The sequence below is a fragment of the Periplaneta americana genome, chromosome 12 (genome assembly GCF_040183065.1).
Source record: "Periplaneta americana isolate PAMFEO1 chromosome 12, P.americana_PAMFEO1_priV1, whole genome shotgun sequence".
NCBI classification, from domain to species: Eukaryota; Metazoa; Arthropoda; class Insecta; order Blattodea; family Blattidae; genus Periplaneta; species Periplaneta americana.
Window position 1 is genome coordinate 152,138,694 of NC_091128.1, and position 22,108 is coordinate 152,160,801.

Genomic DNA, 22,108 nt, shown 5'->3' on the forward strand with positions numbered 1-22,108 from the left:
GGATTTCCACTCTGCACAGTAATACAGTATTCGTTATTGCACTCCACCGACGACAATGACAATTTGCTTGCATTATTGAGAACAACAATGAACTGTTAATCTTAACTAATGTTCACAAAGCACTATTTACAAAACAGAACTGTCAGTTCTCAGTTCACTGTTCGTTTGCCTTGGCTAGTTCTTATAGCTCAGTCACTCGAGTTCACAGTATCTCGAACCCCAGACCTTCAGAGACAGTCCTCTGAACTTCGAACTCAGTTCCCCCAAACTGCGGTCCACTGCACTCAAACTCAGGACTTCGGACGCTCACACAGCTGCGGACACACTCAAGTCGAATTCCGATCTCGAAGCTGGCTTCACTGCTACACAAGACTGGCTGGCTTGCTGTCCACCGACTATAACAACTGCTGCTCGCTCACTTGCCTCTCTCTCCTTTTATAACTAAACCATAGTTTCCAGAGAGTACGATACTGGAAATTTCTATGGATGTCCAGAAGATGGCCTCTCGAATTCTCTGGATTTCTCCCCTCACTGCCGCGGTCGCCAACTCTCCTCTCCTCTCCTCTCTACGCCACAGCACATGCCCCAGGAAGCAGATGCGCGCGCAACTTCCGCGCCAAACCATGGCCGACTTTGCCCTCCTTCTGTCAGTCGTGAGATCGTTTCCCGGCTGTCACAATATATATATATATTTTAATGTTTTGGCATTTTTTACAGTTTTTTTTTTTTCCACTTTAGGATATGGAGCGTGAAAAAACCAGAAATTATTTAGAATAACTCTTCTCGTGTTCTCAGCCAGATGTGTTGGAGATTTGCTTCCAAGCTTTCAATGGCTAGCTCTGCCATCTTCTTCAGGGAATGAAGTGATGTGGGACCATGTCTAGCCGGTATATATACGATAGTAGGACTTCTCGCTGCTAGTTTCTAGTCCAGACTGTCAGGCGCATTCAGGTCCAGACCTTGAAAATGTCCTTCAAATAAAACATACGTACTGTCTGACCAAGTGGTAATGTTGCATCTCGATTTCCTCCACCTGTTTCTGCTGTCGTCTATGTAAAGGCTAGTGACTGGGGTATTAGGCTCTTTCCTGAAATTATTTGCTGTTCGGAATTGGAAGTCTACATATTATTATACAACTATTTAAAATAATTTAAAGGAAAGGGTCCTGTGAAGTAAATAACTGTCATGTGACTTCCCCCGTTTTGCCGACCCTGCAACATAACCACTCATTCGGACAGTAATGCAGTTTGCTTTCCCCCTTAAAGTCAATTAGCTTTAATTCGAAATGTATATTTCTGAAGTGCTTCGGTTTTTAGTTTTTTCACATTATTGACATAATCCTAGGAGGAAAGGTCAGTATTGTGGGTGACCATAGCACAGTCATTTTGAACAAAAAATTCCATATGAATATGTGGTCTATGTGAAATGGTTGTCGTGATAGAAGTGTTGGAATGTAAAACTTAATCTTTACAGTGTACAGTGTCTTGAATTTAGTACTACCAATGAAGGTACTAGAGACCGGCAAATCAGACAAAACTCATGCCCGTACCTGCTTGCTGTCAGGCTTGGGTTCAGGTGATGCTACAAAGCAAGTTAACTTCTAAGACTGAACCGGGTTTTATAGGTTCAGTCCAGGTGGGACCCAAGAAAGCCTGCCTGTTTGCTCGTATTATAAGGTAGAGTGACTTGCATTCACGGAAGCCAGTCTGCGCTGGTTAAGATGAAACAGCACTAGTTTGAAATCTAAGTTCGTTGGCTATTTAGTATAGAAGAGAAGAGATTATAGAAAAATATTTCATTTTAACTTTTCCCTTATCAACAATTAAAAGCCTCATGAATACCTGTAAAATGTATAAAAGTTTTTCGTTCTTCAGAACTTCTGAGGGACAGATTTCTTTTTATTTATGAACCTGAAAGTTTGAATGGTTTGCATTAAAATTATTACTACGATGAAAAGGAAAGTGCAAGTAATTTATAATAACTGTTGGCATTTAATGGATATTATGTTGACGAGAAATAGTTTTCTTTGTCTTTATTAACGGTACGTTTCAGAAGACAACAAATTAAGTTTTCAGTAGTTTTTCTATATCTGTAGGCTTCTTGTCAGGTTTGAATGACTTGGTTGATATTTATCATGCATCTGAAAGCAGCACAGTCTGGCGCAGGTCAGCGGAACCCAACAGTCCTTTCGGGTCACTCTTAGGACTGTTTGGGAGTCATGTGCAACCACACTGCCTGCCTGCTTGTGAGGGAAGGTTGCAGGCAGGCGAACGATACGAAGCGTAAGCCCGCTCACGGGCGTAAACAGTCATGGGCAAGCCTGATAGACATTTTGCCTGTCTCTGGTAGGTACGTTCTAGTGTCCATGCATTGCCATGGAAACTTTTTTATGATTTGTTATTGTGGATTGTGACTTGAGGGTTGCAGTTGACTATTGGCTGTGTTAGTGCTATTTATTGTGATAGTGTCTTGTTATTTTAAACTGGACATAAAGTTATCTTCGTATAGAAATTTGTAATTGATTCATTAACATTTTCTTAGGTGGATCTTAACTATTGCCACAGGGAAGTTTGAAATTAAAAAATTAATGCAAAAATATTTCCTGTAAAGTCCAACTCAAAATGAATTTCAACACTTTCTATGACCTCTGTATGTGCTACTGTAAGGGAACAGAGGTTCAGATATGATGTCTGCAGACCTTCAACAAATAGGAAAAACATCAAAAGACAATTCAACAAGTGATGCATTGTTGCACATATGTATACACAATGCATGTCTATTATTGGAAAATGTAATTAATAAACACTTGAGGTATATGTATACCCACAAAACGCAAAAAATGATGAAAAATTAGAATTTTCAAAATATAACTATTTTAATAGAGAATTTTCTCCTCTTCAATTTGATATAAGGATTTTCGATTTATGCCTTATGGTTTTTCAGATAAGTCCCATTTTTTACAAAATGCTGCATCATCAGCCACGGTCACTTACTTTTGGAGTGATCTTCATAGCAGTCAATCCCCTCGTCCAGCATTGCTGGTAAAATAAACTTCTTTCTAGTCCCGAAATAGATGCATGGATATCTGGGCATGATCATTAGATTGAAAAAAACTTTTTTACATAATGAAGTAATTTATAATCTTTTACTGTTAGTTATAAAACTGTAAATTTGTGTGTCAATGATGTTGTACGTCATTTTAATAAGAGTCCAAAAGTAGAAATTACAATTCTGAGGAGGATGGGCATAAACCCTGGGACAAACACCATTGCAGGATTTGTTGCATCAATGGAAATAGGGACAAAAATGCCAAAATAAAAACATTCAACACCTGAAGTTAAAACAAGGCGGAGGTATTTGAAAGGCAGAAAGAAGCTGAAACTGGACCGACATGAAGCTGCTTAAGGGGTGACATATGATGATGGAGTCTTCTAAGCTCTGAAAGTTTGTGGCTCATTTCCTATAAATAGTAATTTTAGAATATTTAATTTTTTCAAACATGATATCTTAGTCAAATGACACTCGGGAGGAAATTAAACGCAGAATAAATATGGGAAATGCGTGTTATTATTCGGTTGAGAAGCTCTTATCATCCAGTCTGCTGTCCAAAAATCTGAAAGTTAAAATTTATAAAACAGTTATATTACTGGTTCTTCTGTATGGTTGTGAAACTTGGACTCTCACTCTGAGAGAGGAACATAGGTTAAGGGTGTTTGAGAATAAGGTGCTTAGGAAAATATTTGGGGCTAAGCGGGATGAAGTTACAGGAGAATGGAGAAAGTTACACAACACAGAACTACATGCATTGTATTCTTCACCTGACATAATTAGGAACATTAAATCCAGACGTTTAAGATGGGCAGGGCATGTAGCATGTATGGGCGAATCCAGAAATGCGTAGAGTGTTAGTTGGGAGACCGGAGGGAAAAAGACCTTTAGGGAGGCCGAGACGTAGAGGGAGGATAATATTAAAATGGATTTGAGGGAGGTGGGATATGAGTGTAGAGACTGGATTAATCTTGCACAGGATAGGGACTGCTGGCGGGTTTATGTGAGGGTGGCAATGAACCTTCGGGTTCCTTAAAAGCCATTTGTAAGTAAGTAAGTATGATATCTCAGTCAAATATGGTGATACCAAGAAGATATTGGCATCATTTCGAAGCTTGAAATGTCCCCCAGTGCCTGACAATGAGTAAAATAACATTAATATAATTAATAATTTTCTATGGCTATTTTACATGATTTAGGCAGCATAAAATATTATTGTGAGTTGCATATATGCTAATATTTAATTAATGTAAATAAAAATAAAAAATAGCTCAATGTCAGGCACTAAAGAATAGTTTTAGCTATAAAACAGTGAAAAAACTGTGGCTCTATCTTAAAAACTGCATGAGCTATCATGTTTCAAGTTGCATGTCAAAATTATAAACAAAATAATTTTTAAAAACAATTTAGACATAATTTCAAGGGATCTGTTCACTTCATTCTCTTTCTGGTACCATTCTCAATTGTATAAAAATTTTACAGAGCAAAGGTGTACATATACCTTAAGTATGAGTCTTGATATCTGTGACAATTATTGCAATAAATATGTTCAAATAGCTATGTTGAACTATTCATTGTGTGTGTGTGTGGTTTTTTTTTATAGTATGAAATAAGCATATTACCTTTAAAATTTCAGAAGATAGAAGGGCGAGTAGCATCTGACGAGGATTTGAAACTCTCTGATACACTCAGGTATTACATGAGAGATTCATTTGCTGCCAAAAGATTGCTGTATCGAAGATTGCGCTGCCTGGCAAATTATGAAAATGCCAATAGAAATCTTGAAAAAGCAAGAACGAAGAACAAAGATGTGCATGCGGTGAGTATTTCTTTTCACTTGTGAATTAGAAATCACTGAATTGTTTGGATTCTCAGATAACTAGAGATGGCACAGACTAATTCTTATTTCATCAATTTGAGACAGGAAGACTAAATATTATTGCTAGACACAGTGTATAATAAAATTGTGTAAGGTTATTGTTGAAGTTAAGAAATTCATTATGTTATTCCTCAAACAAAACTTTCGTAATTTTTTCTAGTTAAATGTCTCAGGAAAGTAAGAACAAAGAACAAGAATACACAATTTTCTTAAGCCCATTAATTCTATTATTGTTTTGTATGTTGCTGTTTGGTTCATATCGAGTTGTCTTAGGTTTACACTCTGCTCAGTGTCGAAAACAGTCATGCATGCATGTGTGCGTGTAGCATTTTTTTTAGTTCTAGTTATTATTATCGTATTATTACTACCACAATGACACAATTCTAGGGTAGCTTCTTTGTCATTTGCTAACCACTTGCATCAACTAAGACGTGCCTGAACTTTGCTAGAAGCCATTCCACGATGGTTGAAGCATGACCTTGGATGTGCTGTGGACGAAAATGTGTCTACTTCGTTAGACTTCCACATACTACTGCCCACATAACCTGCACGAACAAATTATCTACAAAGTATAAATACAATAATATTACAATTTTTTGGAAACACAAACTCTATTCATAACTAGGGAGCGGATTTTTATGTGCTAAAAAAATTAAATATATTTATTTTTTATGTCCTAAAAAGTACGAAAATATTTGCTAAAAATTAAAAAAATATTTTGTTTTAAATATGACAAAAATACCTTACTTAGCTTGAAAAAAAAAATGTTACTAGGTACTCACCAACCACACTTGAGTGTTAGTAGTTGGCCGAGAATTGCAGTAAACAACAAAGGTCATCTCCAAATTCTCACAAATGCATGCCGATTATCTCTGAACAACGACTTATACTGTGAAAACGATCTTTCCACATCACAGGACGTCAGATGTGCATATTTAAAGAGAGGAATGTCAACACCTACACCGTCAATTTCACCTACAGGCACAACCTCCAATACTTGAACAAATTTACATATTTTTTTTATGTCCACTGTTTTTCCCAAACACTTTCTGGAATTTGTCCCTTATTACTTGTGCTTCTGAACCTGGTAGCGAGTCTAGTTTAATTTCCACGGCACGCACCTCCCTGTTTCAGACAACAGGTTTTTGGATGTTTCGGAGTTTTTTTATGGTGTCACACAAAAAGCTTAGATTTGCTAATAGGAAAGCCAAATCGTTTTTTAAAACAACCATCTCTCAGTATATCTTGAAGGATATTGATTGACGAAGCCCGATAACAGGGAATCACAACAAGATGTACTATTGCCTTACTTGATGGGCATGAGCGAGAGGCGAGAGATTTGTTTAAATTAAATATTGTTTTATACCTGAGCTCTTATCTGTTGTGTTTCACAAACAAAGCGTGGAATGAAATCCTCTTCAGCAACAATAAACATTCCTAATTGTGTGTTGCAAGATCTCTCCTCCTTGCCCATGTTAATTTATTCTCTACCAATAACACTGATATGCTGCCTAGCAGTTCTCAGAGCTTGAGGCGATACTATTACGAAAATGGATACACCACACAGCGCTTAGAAACACGAAGCAACCAAGAATTCTTAAAAAAGATAACGTACTTCTGAATGATACAATTGATTTAGTTTTAAAATATTTAAAAGTTCTTGTAAAAAAAATTATTTAAGTAAAAAATCTCCAAGATTTATATATTTATAATACATTTTCTGAAAATATCTATTTACATAATTTTTTTTGTGAAAATATGTGTTTTTATGTGAAATAAAATTCGGGTTTTAAACTTGAAACTTCATGTTCGGAAATTTTAACTTTGTTAATTGTGTTTTATCACATGCAAAAAGAATATTTAATTACATAAGAATCCGCTCCTTATTCATAACAATGATAATTGAATCACTTACGTAAAAAAGGAATGAAGTCTATGTTAATAACCTGATTATATTATTTCTTTCCTGAAGTACCGACATGTAAATTTGTGCATAAAATATTAAGTCTCCAAGTAACAGTGGGAACCAATCAAAACATTCATAGTATAAAATAAAGAAAATTGTTATAGATTTTCTCGAAACATAGGTGCCTGAAGTTCCGTTTTTTCCAATCAGACTTTCAATTTAATATGAATCTCCAGTAATGTCTGTAAAATTCTTTAGCTAGTGTTGGCATTTCAAAGTACTTCATGAGGTTCAAGATGTCCTTCTTCTTCTTACTGACCATAATCTTTATTTCCTGGGTACAGGTCTGATTTTAGTATCTCACCTTCAATGTGATCTCCAGTATAGGAGTCGCCACTGACAACAATAGGCTTACTTTGTTGTTTGAGTTTCTTTAAGTCATCACTCGTTTGATTGTAAATTTAGAGGGCATGAAAAGTAATAATAGAAATCAATTTAACCTTAAAATATTAGTACTATTTTCATTACTACACATTTCTTTTAACAATTTAGTATTTTCGTATTAGAATTAGTTTCATTATTACAATTTAAAACTCTGTTTAATTCTCGTAGTACAATTCGTGCCATTTATGTTCCATTGTAGTCTCCGGCCACGAGGATCTTTACCAGCTTGCTGTACTATAAGTAGCTAGTAACTTATTCTTCTTCTAATATATGTTTTACGTTGTTGATCTAAATATAAACTACTGTCTAGTCGTTATATATTGAATATTCTATTCTGCTTATAATGTATTTAATATTTAGTATTTATTTAACCTGGTAGAGATAAGGCAGTCAGGCCTTCTCTGCCACTCTACCAGGAGATTCCAACTATATTATGACTATATGTAGTTGGCATTTATGGACTTTTGCATTAAATGATCTAGAGTGAATATAGAGTTTCGCAAAAGATCACAATTTTCATTGCCTTATAACTGCGGCAATAATCAACTGTTGCCAAAACTGATTCCACAGGGATATGTGTAACATGAATACTGATATGTAACCACCAAAAACTACGTGCATATTGGAATATATCAGTCCCCTCACTGCCCATTGTGCAACTCAAACCAAGAAATTGATTCGGAACACCTCAAAATCTGTGCTTCAGTGGCTAACCATGATAATATCTTTGAAAAATATTGGAGTGCAAGAGGTCAAATGACTTTATTGTCAAACGCCTGGCATTAGAAAACAACAACCACCAAAAATTCAATTTTAAAAATTTTAGCATTTAGAGAGTTTTGAAAAAATGCTTCTCAATTGCTAACCATTCCCAACCACCACAAACCCTACAGGATCTCATACCCACTGCCATACAGAAGTGGGACAACCTTCTGCAAGATGTACTGGATAACCTGGTGTTAAGCATGTCCCACCACCTCCAAACATGTCTCAGAGTTCGTGGAGGCCACACACATTACCAAATGCACTGAAAATTTTATTTAGGTTTAAGGAATACGTGAGTTTTTGTTTTTGTTCTCCCTCCGTTGAATCCTGTGTTATCTCCAAGATGTATCAGTGTTTGCTTGTGCTTTAAACTACAGGGACATCATTTTATTTTTACTAACATTTTTAATATTAACTTGCCTATACCTCTGGATCAGCGCCGTTTGCTACCCCCTTCCACGACTGGAGTTCGATGATACTGACGTAATATACAAACAAATCTATTTACTAGGTATAGGAGGGAAGAAAAGTAGTTCATCCATTTACGTAAACTAGGAAATATCGCGATTTTGAGTTTGATCATTTTCATTAGGTTTTTGTTTAATCAGAATACAGTAAAGTATTAACAATAAGTGTTTTTACTCACGAACTGAGCTGTCCATGTGGATGTATTAATTATGCAGTGTATATTATAATGTCTACAGCACATTAGCGTACAATATAGAGAATGAAGTTAAATTGAAAAATAATCATAATGTGGATATTTAAACACATTTTTGAAAATGGTGGCCGTTCATTTCGATACAGGCTTCAGTTCTAATGTACATATTATCACACTATAGACTATTGTACCTAATCCTAATTACCAGTTTCGTTCTTCGTACTAGTAACTCATGTTGAAATAATTCTGTACCTAGTCTATAAAAGAGTACCTTACATACTGTAAATTCAATCTTCACTTCTGCCAGATCCGAAAATATAAAATTACTCAGACATACCATCTACTGTCCGACCAAGTGGTTATGTCGTAGGGTCGTAGAAAGGGAGGAAATCACGTGACAGTTAATTACTTAACAAGGCCCTTTTATTTAAGTTATTTTAAACAGTTGTATAATATTACGTAGACGTCCAATTCCTAACAGAAATTAATGTTCTCAGAAAAGAGCTAAGACAGCTCAGCCACTAGCTGGCGAATAAAAGCTGGTGGGGGAAGCCGGGATACGATGTAGGCAAATGGACGACAGTACCTGTGCGAAAATGATGCAATATTGAAAGCTCTTTCGTCACTGGAAAACGCTAACATATTTTTGGAACGTACTGTTTACTATGACCGTAAGGCTACTATGACTGTATATGCGGTCTTGGATCTGTGTGGAGGACGGTTCAACTTAATTAGTAGAAGGGGTGGAAGTAAAGTACATTCAAAAACTCAGGTACAATAAAAATTGGAGTAAAAATAAAATGATGTCCCTGTATTATAGAATAAAGAGCTTTATGGTAGGTTTGATCCTGAAATACTAAATATTCTAATATGCAACATTTTTTTTTGACCGGCATATTTCAAATCGTCAAACAGTTCACTATTATTTTCTTCCTTTGTGTAACTACATTACTTAGTAATATTTTAATTATCATAGAAGTTACATTAGGTACATATCAATGAACAATGCAAAGATTTATGTGGACCTGTAGTCAACAATGTTAGGAAGACAAATTTATTATAGCTATCAGTTTGTAGGATCATTTATCATATTTCTGTAGAGGTGTTATTAATAAATTAGTGCTATAATTTAAACATGATGTTAATAATTTTTGGTACTTTCTTTTTGTGTAAATTATTTTCTATATATAGCCACACACGTCAATATTAAATGAATAGTATGCAAAATAATATTTTACTTTTGATTGCTATTGATTTAACGGTATTGTTTATTCTGTATACAGAAATCACAATTGCATTTCAGAATTTATTATCTGAATTTTGAGATGGATAGTATTTTTCGAGTAAACATTTAAGAAACTGAAATGGTTCATAAATGTTAGCAAATGAGATGTAAATAAGAAATAACAATATTAGTGAACATGATTTTTCCCTCTGGGAGAGTTTCAGCAGTTTTCAGTCAGTATTTATGTGTAGATCTCAAATTGTATAGTAAAAGTTATCCATTAGATTTCAGTTTTTGATATGGTTTGATTTCTAACTATACCTTGTAACTGTTTCACTTCGAAATGGAATTGAAGTGGTATATTTAATTGTGTAATAAAATTTAACATTAGTTAAGTTTAAGACATCTGCGCTTAAGTAAATTTAAGTTTTTGCCATGAAAGATGATATGCTTTTCTAATGTTGTTATAATCCTAATAAAAGATGTTAGGATTCCTTAATGATCATAGTAACTGGCAACTGGTTCACAATGACATTACGTTTCCTTCAGTCTCATTACTCTTGGATTAAGTTTGATAAACCTGTATTGCAATGTCTAGGAGTTTTCATGTTATGAATTTCAGTTTTCTTGATAAATGTGTGGTATTTGCGCTGATATTACAGTGACATTGTAACAAAATACCCTAAATTCAGTACTGATATTTGATTAATTAATATTACACATACTTATACTCATATTATTGATATTATTATTAATGCTGCTGCTAATTTATTATTATTATTATTATTATTATTATTATTATTATTATTATTATTATTATTATTATTACTAGCCGTACCTGTGTGCTCCGCTGCACCCGTTAGAAATAAATATAAAGTAATTACATAATTAAAATAGGACGTTTGATCCAGGAACATTCTTGTTTGATAGAAGGATAAATCGTTTAATATGTTACTTAATTTAAATTGTATTTAAATAATTAAAATGCGATCATTTTGGTCCAGAGAGCACTCACTTGGTGCAATGACAATTCCTTTAACATGTTTCTTATTTGTTATTACATGCAACCACAGTTTAATGAATGTACAAAATGGCCTATTAAGTTTTCTGTGCATAAGAAGCTATTTTAATCTTACCTGTCCTCAGTTCACTCAGAAGTTACTGTAATAACATTATAGCATTATGTTCATCTAGAGAAACTACACTTTCCAATGGTGAAATAACAATTAATTATACAAATCGGTTAATTTAGCATCCGATATTACTTCATACAAACACAGAAACATTCTCTGTAGGCTATGTTTAATATCTTTCGATTGTTGTTGTCCAAGGCTCCTTATAGAGGAAGTCATTTGTTTTTATTTCATTGCACCGCCTTAGATGACGTTATTTTAATTTGAAAACTCATTTATCTCATTACATATCAGTCCTATCAAAATTTTGCAGAGAATAAAACTTATCGGAAATCATGTTTAAAGAAACTTTTGTTATGTAACAGTTTTTACAAAAATCAATAATAAGCGAGATATTTCGATTTGTTTAATTCAGGCCCCCTTATAACCCCCCTTTAAAATAAAGTATTTTGAATGCCATATAGCCTAAAATCTAAGTTACAACGAACTTAGTTTATATTCCAATTTTCATATAAATCAGTTCAGCCATTATTGCGTGAAAAGGCAACAAACATCCAGACAGACAGAAATACAAACAAAAATTTCAAAAAAGCGATTTTCGGTTTCAGGGTGGTTAATTATATATTTTAGGACCAATTATTTTTGGAAAATCGAAAATTACCGGTACCAGAAAAATTTCGGCTACAGATTTATTATTAGTATAGATTATTATTACTTCTACTATTGTTATTATTATTATTATTATTATTATTATTATTATTATTATTATTATTTTCACGCGACTTAATTCATACATCTCATCTTGTTTGTGATTATGTAAAAGGGTTGTTCTATATTGATTTACACTTTCAAATTTCCCACCATCCATGGTCTGCCATTTGGCTTGTCATTACAGTTGCAAGCATGAATACTTTGGCCTGCCCGCAGGTGGCAGCACGATACAGAAGAGTGCATTTCCCCAATTGCTGTCATTACGTGAGTGGACGGCATGGAGTGTGATCATCAAGAACAATGCTGGATGACGTGGTTTCTGTGGAAAGAGGATGTCAGCACTGCAGATATTCACAGCCGATTGGTGGCAGTGTGTGGTGAGCATGCACCATCACGAAAAACCGTGTACAACTGGGTGGATGGCTGGAAACGTGACCGCACGTCAACTGAGAAGAGAACCAGTTCTGGAAGGAAAGTGACCATGACAATGCCAGAGTGGAGTGGCATATTCTGGAGAACAGTTGCATCACATTCTTGGAACCGGAGGCAGCCACAGGACTTGTCAGAATCGTTCTGCACCGCATAATACATGAACACCTTAAGATGAGGAAGGTGTCTGCCAGGTGGGCCCACAAGTCCCTGACTGCAGCACACAGACAACAGCTCAAGAACGTGAGCAGTGATCTCTCTCACTGCCACCATCACCTGTGAATATCTGCAGTGTTTACACCCTCTTTTCACAGAAACCACGTCGTCCAGCACTGTCCTTGATGATCACTCTCTATGCTGTCCACTTACGTAATGACTAGAGATGGGTAAAAAAAGCTGGAACAGTTTATTTGAAACTGTTTCACAATTGAAACTCTTTCAACTGTTCCAAACAGTGTTACACTGCTCCAGTGATAATTTCAACGTCCCACATGGTTCCAACAGATAAACAGTTCAGTTTCTAAACAGTTTTCCTCTTCTTTGTTGTCTGCAAAGGCCATGTGTAGCGCTATCATTGACCTCCAATCGAAAGTAGATATATTATCCATGTTCCACACGGCCTTCGTGCAACAGTAGTCTATGTAGGATCGCGCAATTTAATTGTACGAATCAAATTCCCTAATATATCTCCTAATTATTAGTTGTCCCTTGATGGAGAATATGTTCATGGTGCCCTAACATAATGTTAATTATTAATATACCGCGAAAAATATCATCGGCTAATGTCATTGTTATTAAACTCTCGTAGGGTTATATGCGTTATTTTTAATAAAATCGATTTAATTTGAATTGTAGTTATTTAATGTACCCTTAATAGTAACCTACAAAAACTATCTTTCGTTGTCAAGTGCTTTGAAACATGTTCCTGAAGCAGATGAGAGGTTGAAACAGTTGGAACACTTGGAACAGTTGGCACTGATGTTGTAAACATATTCTTATGAAACTGTTATTTTGGAACAGTTTCGTTCATGAAACAGTTACAGTCGAAACTGTTTCTTAAAAAGAACAGTTTATCCCATCTCTAGTAATGACAGCAGTTGGGGAAATACGCTGTAGTTTGCAGGAATTACACTCCTCTGTATTGTTCTGCCACTTAAGGGCAGACCAATGACCAATGTACTACATGTTTGCAACTGTAATTACAAGGCAAATGGTGGACTATGGATGGTGGGAAATTTGAAAGTGTAAATCAATATGGAATGCTCCTCGTACAATATTTTGTCTGGGTGCTTGTAATGTTTAACTTGCCATAACTAATAGTGACTGACTCTTAATATTATAACTAGGCATTGTTGCTTAAAGCACGAATGGATCACGTTGTTCTAAGCAGCTGAAAAGTCGCGACATCCATGAACTAAGTCACATGAAAAGGGCTATAACATAGGTTAAGTCTGAAGAATAAATTGCTGAAATTCCTGTGTGTGAACATATTAGTTTCAGTAAAGGTAAGCGTTCACTCCTCGTACGAATCGCACACTACGGATATTTTAAGTGCAGTGCTTTTACTGTAACGGCTCCACCTCATCGCCTAATCGGATTCCCCTATCAGCTGTTTAAAACATGACGTTGTACGATATTGACATTGCTGAAAACAGAGAAGTTGAGGTTAGGTCTATTAATTATGATGGTTAGCGAATAAGAATTTGTAATTGCTTCATGCGTCTTAATTGAAGAGGACGAAACGAAAGAAATATTGAATAATTTTTCCCTTGAAATTATTCAAATCTGCTTACAGGGAGCTTTACCTGAAAGACTAGATTTGCGAAAGAAATATTGGTTACATAATATATATGTAAGAAATGAGTTGATTACTGTAATGGGAACGCCTCAAATTATATAATTCTTCGCAATTTTCTACAAGCGAAATAAGTTTTCCGTCTGCCATTTTGGCGCGACACTGAACATGGCACAACATAATAGTAACAGTTGACCAATTAAAATTGATTTATTAAAGAAGGCCATAATTGCACGCATCGGAAAAGTTGCTCATCCAAGAAATGTGGACGGATTTGCCGAGAGGCGATATGTGCGATATGATGTAGTGAACGCAGTTACATAACAATTACAGCAAAGATAGTCTTTTTCCGATCTGTGCGATTCGTCCGATGAGTGCGATACGATGTAGTGAACGCTTACCTTAATGGTACACTGAAGCATTTAAGATCAAGTTAATATCAAGTACATGTTTATCAATTGCTATGTACTGTGGACAAAGACTAAGAACAATAAATAAGGGTTCATAACAGTATTAGAATGATAATTAGAAAATACAAAGATAGATTTTTTTTTGCAAAGATTGCAGTTTTCATTTTAATTTCCTAGCTGTCATAATTTCTGATTATGTTAATCATTCATGCTGAGGTTGGCAACTAGAAAAATTGAATTAAATAGTGATTATTTTAATATAATGTTTTCCTTGTTTAGGAAGTAGGAGTTATTATGGATAATTTATTAATATTCCCGTTTAATGTAATGACAGTTAAAAAAGGTAGGAATATATAGTAATACAATGAGATTGTTCAGTATTTTGCTGTATTGAAATGGTAGGATTGAATAGGACTGATGGGTAGTTGAAGTATGTTACAGGACATATTCATTAGTTTCTATAATCATCATCTGGTATATTAATTATTTAATATCGAATGGTACGATATTATCTTTCATGAAGAAGTTGTTAATTCAGGTATGGCGTGAAAACTGTTGTGCATGGTTTTATGTAACAAGGAACATCATGTGAGAATAATTTAAAGCTTTTTGTATATCGTGGGCTTAAAGGGAAAAGTTGGCAAGTCTCATTGCTTTCTTATGTACAGCTTGATTCAGGGATTTTGGCCCCTGCAAAAAGTAAGTAGATATACTAAGAGTGAGTTACTCATCACTACTGGCGGGCTGGGTCACACAGGTCAGGCGGCTCAGTCATAATGCCTAACACTTCCTTCTTATCATGTCGCGGTACAATCAATCAATCAATCAATCAATCAAACTCCTGTATCTCCTCATGAGGAGCATAGGGCATTCACAAAGTGCCTCCATCGGACCCTATTTGTAGCCAACTTCTTCACTTCGCTCCATGTTTTCCCCTCCCTAGCAATTTCCTCCAAAACTGTTCTCTTCCATGTATTTTTTGGCCTTCCTCTTGTTCTACTACCCAGGGGGTTCCAATCCAATGCCATTCTTTCTACTGCTCCATCTTCATTCCTGATTGTGTGCCCTATCCAATTCCACTTTCGTCTTTTGATTTCTATTGTGATTTCTTTCTGATTTGTTATCTTCCATAGTTCTGAGTTTGTGATTATATCTGGCCATCTAATTTTTAAAATTCTTCGTTAATATCTATTAACAAATCGACCCTCCCAAATACTAACATTGTAACTCAATTTTTTATGGTTTGAGTTATGCTAGTTAATATGGTCTTAAATTGTTTCTTTTTCTTCCAGTACCTTCCCACTCGTATGTAAAATCTTATTGTTACTATCTGCATACACTGATTTACACGATCATTTTAAAACTTTATTTGCTTCTCCTGAAAAATGGAAGAAAGTGAGTTACAATGTTAATACTTGTGAGGGTCGAAATGTTTGCAGTTTATTTTGTATAATTTTACTTGTTTTCCATGTCTCACAGCCATATAATAAGACTGATTTCAAGTTACTGTTAAAGATTTTAATTTTTGTAGATGTAGATATAATATAAGATTTCCATATTGGGTACAACTGGACAAATGCACTATTTGCATTTTTTATTCGGTTTTTTACATCCTCAAAGGCTCCACCATCCTTGTCAATTATACTACCCAAATATTTAAATTCTTGAACAGTATCAATGGTATTATTATTTATTATAACTTTATCTCTCTTTTTACTATTTAATCTCATTTCTTTAGTTTTCTTTACATTTATTTTCATATGAGCCCCTTTCATTACTTCTAATAAAGTATTGACTTTATTGTCACGGTACACTCCATCTTAAAACACAGTATTCTTCCACACGTCCTGTTGTTATACCACTACATCTGCTGATTAAACAATGTCATGATGACTTATATTTTCTTGACATGAATGTTCCTCAGCTACGAGCATAGATATTATTTTTATTCTTCCTCTTGGCCACCGGCGTTGCTCAGTCGGTTAAGGCGCTTGCCTGCCAGTCTGAAGTTGCGTTCGGGCGCGGGTTCGATCCCCGCTTGGGCTGATTACCTGGTTGGGTTTTTTCCGAGGTTTTCCCCAACTGTAATGTGAATGCAAGGTAATCTATGGCGAATCCTCGGGTCTCATCTCGCCAAATATCATCTCGCTATCACCAATCTCATCGACGCTAAATAACCTAGTAGTTGATACAGCGTCGTTAAATAACCCACTAAATTAAATTAAATTCTTCCTCTTTCCTCTTCCCCTCCTATACACATTTGTGATTAAATTTCTTTCTTATGACGCAACACAGCTCGCTCACTAGCCAAACAACCAAGGACAGGGGCCATTAACGCTGAATCGAGCTGTAGTTACCAACTTTTTCCACTAAGCCCACATATTACACCAGTGACCACTTAATTACTTCTCATTTTCAGAGAGCAGTCTTTCATCAACACATGCATTGTGAGAAATAGTCGGGGTTAATGCTTGCACAATTTAATTTCCCTAATATTACTTCATATTTATGGCTATTGTAGTAATGTGTTATGTCGAACACTTGATGATAAATGAGATTAGAGGTTACACTGTAATACTATCTGTTCTTTTTCCTAAAGGAGTAAACTTTGTATTGTACATTTTTCTTCGTGCAGTACTGTATGCATGCAAAGGCTTCGTATTATATTATATCAGTGTTTAATTTTTATAATTTATTATGTGGGAAACATAATGATACTTTTTAATTTTCCGGTGGTTGCTATTTTTGCTTCCTAAGGCCCTGGAAGTGGCTGATGTAAGTAGAAAACTGCTGGCATCTAATAATTTTGGATGTTTTAGACTAGACAGTACAATGGTAATGACCAGTTGTAGATGCTAATAATTTACTGAAGTGCTGTGAATTACTTTGCTTGCTGCTTGCTTTTTGCCTTGACCTGCTTGAATGCACAATGATTTTCACATAAATATATCTCTTTATCTTTTCTCTTGCTGTACAATTTTCCATTCACACTTCGCGATTTAATTCTGTCAGTTATAAAAATGAGTTGCAAAATAGATTTAACAATTCTTTTATCATAATGAAAGAACTGTATTTGACACTATTACAGTAATTTTTAAAGTACTTGTGCTCTTTGTTGGGTTGACCAAAGGTCTTCGCTTCTTTCCAAGCATTTGTTTATGTGCTTGAAAGTATATTATCTTTAATACTTTTCGTGATTTTTTTGCTATATCAACTCTAATTTGGAGAATACATAACAGTTACAAATAATAAACATTTATTCTCACTAAATCACTTTATGATATCTTTACTGCATTAACTTTTGCAATTTACCTGGCTGACTAGTTTCGAAGTGGTATCCTTCATTGTCTGAACCCTAGTCTTCTGGTTTCCTGTTGTGGTGAGGTGTGTTCATGATTGTGCCGAAAAGGTTGTGTGTTTTCAGTTGAGTGTTCAGGATATGATATGGGTGTGTTTTTGTATGTTTCTAATTTCATATTGGTCTAGAACACATCACAGACTCAAATTACAACTACAGCAACATAGACACTGACATGAAAATACTATATATCCAACAAAAAAACCTGAAACTTAACCCATTTTGAATCTTGCGTACACTACTTTTAACACTCGAATATAATTAATTGATTAACTAGTCGACTTACTAGTGTTAATTATGTAAGATTTGTCCGGCTTACAGCTGTTTCAGTGCTTCACGCACCATCCTCAGAGCCTACTAGATCACGACATACTCATACTATACAAAGGAAACAAAAGACAAATACACAAACTACACCACTACATAAACAAATTACACCCAAAACTTCAATACACACTAGAACTTGAAAACAACAACTCCATAAATTTCCTAGACATCACCATAACAAAAATCGACAACAAACACACCTACAAAATATACAGAAAACCAACCACCACCACCACCACACACATACACAACACATCTAACCACCCCATACAACACAAACATGCTGCATTCAGGACAATGGTACACAGATTACTCAACATACCCATGAGCCAACAACACTACAATGAAGAAGTGAACACAATCAAATACATAGCACAAGAAAACGGATGCAATCCAAACATAATAGACAACATCATAAGAAAGACAAAACAAAAACTTAACAAACACAAAAACACGCAAAACACAACACAAACACAAGGACACAAGAAATGCATCACACTAACATATGAAAACAAAAACACACACAAGATCGCATCTTCATTCAGAAAGCAGAAATGCAACATAACATACAGAACAGAAAACACACTACAAAGACATCTCTAGACACAAAAAAACACAAAATAAATACGACCACACAGATGTATACAAACTCACATGTAATAGTTGCGATCAGTTCTACATAGGACAGACAGGCAGATCATTCCAAACACTCTACAAAGAACACATTAAAGCAATAACCAGAGGACATAATACATCTACATATGCCGATCATATAACCAATGCTAACCACACATACAATAACATAAATACGGACATGGAAATCCTACACATACAACCCAAGAACCAAAAACTCAACACACTAGAACAATACGAAATATACAAACACACTAAAACACACACTGATAAATCCTCAACACACAGATAAATTTCAGTACACACACACTATTTGACTCCACTCTTCAACACCTTTCAACAATCAAGCACACCCACATAACAGGCAGAGAAGTTCGAGATGATGCTGTGATCTAGTAGGCTCTGAGGATGGTGCGTGAAGCACTGAAACAGCTGTAAGCCGGACAAATCTTACATAATTAACACTAGTAAGTCCACTAGTTAATCAATTAATGAAACTTAACACCCTAGAACAGTATGAAATTTATAAACATACAAAAGCACACCCACATCACATCCAGAACACTCAACTGAATTTCAAAACACACATCTTTTTCGACACAGTCATGAACACACCTCACCACAACAGGAAACCAGAAGATAGTACGGGATCTTCGGACAATGGAGGATACTACTTTGAAACTAGTCAGGCAAGTAAATTGCAAAAGTTGACACAGTAAAGATGTCATAAAATTATTCTAAATGTTAAAAGAGTGTATTGAACAATGAATAATTTATTCTCAACATAAACACGTTATTTTGCGTTGAGTAGGTGCATTTGCATGCTGTTGAACTCTTGACGATGGTTTCATGTTTGTTGTTTCAAGTGAGAGATAACTTATTTTTATATTTGCTTCGGTTGCAGTGAGTACTGTAAATTAAATGTAGTGTTAGTGTTTTGTTTTATATTGGTTCTTCTGTTAGGTATTAGACTTTATACCTGTAACTGCATTTCACTAGTTCTGTAGATTTTAAAGAAAACTTGGAAGATAAAGTAACTAGTGACTGTTTGGATTTGTGGAATAATGACTGCTGTGTTTATTTTAGGCTGTTTTTAATTTAGGAAAAGCATTCTTTTTCTTTTGTATCTGTAATTTTATTGCATTGGTCATTTTCTTTCCATGAAGAGTATACAAGTCTACTTTTTTTAATTTACGATTGGAAAGTAATGAACTTTTTACTTATTTGTTTAATGTTAATTATAATCCCACGAAATAATTTAACTATTTTCTGGATAAAACTGTCTCTAAAATTTAATTTAATTCATTATACAGGGTCTGCCGGTAAGAGTGTCCTACTTTTAACATATAACAGCTGCTGTATTTATGAAGCTATAGCAGTCATATTTTTTCCATGGTTATAGTTATTGTTGACAATAATCGTGGAACGTAACACCATTCCACAATGCATAGAAATCGTTAAAATTTATTATCAAAATGAGTCATCTGTTCGCCAAGCATTCCATGAATTATGTGAAGTGTATGGTGTGTGTAAATCATCTCTGCGAGAGAACAACAATTTGACGTTTGATCAAAAAATTTGAGACAACTGGTTTTGTCGCAAATCATGCAACCCTGTATGTGAACAACGCAAAAGCTCCAATGAAAACATAGTCGCCATTCGTGAGAGAGTACACAAGAATCCACTGAAATCAATTTTTCAGCAAGCACATGAATTGGATCTTTCTTCGACAACAACTTGGCAGATTTTTAATCTGGACTTGAAGTTACACTCTTACAAAATTGTTTTAACTTAAGAACTGAAGCCAAATGACCAGAGATTGCACTGTGTATTCTCTGACTGGGCTATGGATCAATTGGAAGTTGACCCTGCTTTTAGCTGAAAAATTATCTTTAACGAGGCACATTTTTGGATGAATGGAGGACAGAAACAACTCTCTGATTCATTGGGAATCCCATCTTCGGTATTAAAAACGATAATAAAAAATCGGGACTCAATCACTACAGCTGCGACATCGGGAGGATGTAATCGCAGAAACTGAAGTGTGGTAAACATGAGGACTTCGAGAACATGCACACGGCAAACAACTATAAATGGCTTTTTTTTTTCCGAAAGAATTAAGTACAGTACATATTGTAAATGTCTTTGACGTACAGTACAGTAATTACATAATGGAGTAATACTGTATTACCTTTCATGAATCATGTATTTCAATAAAGAAAAATGCTAATAGATATTGTATGTAAGTGAAAATTAGTATATCCGCCTAATACGCAGTCCCCGTTAATACGCGTTTTACACCCGATTCTTTGAACAGCGTCTTATCGGGGTTTTACTGTAATAATAATAATAATAATAATACATAAAATATCATGGATAATAATTAATATGATAACAATAGAATTCAGATAAGAAGAAAAATGACAAGAAGTTGCAAGTAATTAAGTGTGAAGTATGTGACATCTGTTGGACATAAATCAATTTTATTATTTTTTATTACTGATTTTCATCTAAAACTGGAGTGGTGTTTAATTCATTTAGTATCTTCATTTGTCTTATAATCGGACGAACTATATTGTGCATCTCTTCTATAAATTTCATTTCAGATGCTCTAATTTTTTTTACCTATTCTTGGCTTATAGTGTCGAGATTTTGCTGCCATATATTAATATTGGAAATGTGAAAGTGTTACAAATTTGTATTTACTTAATCTAACAGGATTAAGGCCATAAGGCCTTCTCTTCCATTATACCAGATAACGCACACAAATACAAACACTGAGAAAATAATACAGTTTGTATTTAGAGTACTCTTTGAAGATTTTATGGGTTTAAATATATTATTGATAATTCCTGTTGCTCTTAAAAATATTGAAATTTTGTTATGTAGGTATATCTTTTTTTCATTTTCATAGAATAGTAAGCATCCTAAATAATAGATGAACTGGTTTTTCAGTAATTTTTTATAGGAATCAATTATTACATTCTTCTTATGGTAGTTCTGCCAGGACTTTTGAAACCGTTCCTTAAAAAGGGGAACATTAAAATGAGGTTGTACAATTTTCGTAGAAAATATTTTGTATATTCGTAAAGAAACATTTCTCACTCACTCTGAATAAGTGAGTCGCATCATTTTAATAGATTTCAAATACCTTTGAATTCAAGTATAATAAAATAAATACTATGTCGTTACTTTCTTATACAAAGCTATAATGATAGCATGTATTTTGTAGTGTAATGTTACTCTGTGATGTCTTAGTGTATTAGAAGAAGAAATGCATATTGTGATATCTGTATTATAGAGGTTGTAATAGACAACTGAATACGGTTATTGCATGATTTGTTTTGACGGTATGTATAGTTTGTTAAAACTTACCTCTAAGCA

General features: G+C 34.6%; 1 protein-coding gene across 2 annotated transcripts in view; it reads left to right on the top strand.

Moving 5' to 3' along the window:
- Snx6 (sorting nexin 6) overlaps positions 1-22,108 on the top strand; it is a 54,317-nt gene that overhangs the window by 16,357 nt on the left and 15,852 nt on the right. Inside the window, exons 8-9 of one of the 2 annotated variants that reach the window (XM_069842311.1) lie at positions 4,685-4,867; positions 17,164-17,181. In XM_069842311.1, the coding sequence (XP_069698412.1) occupies positions 4,685-4,867; positions 17,164-17,181 (201 nt within the window). The remainder of the gene's footprint in view (positions 1-4,684; positions 4,868-17,163; positions 17,182-22,108) is intronic. The other variant, XM_069842312.1, reaches the window with a different exon arrangement.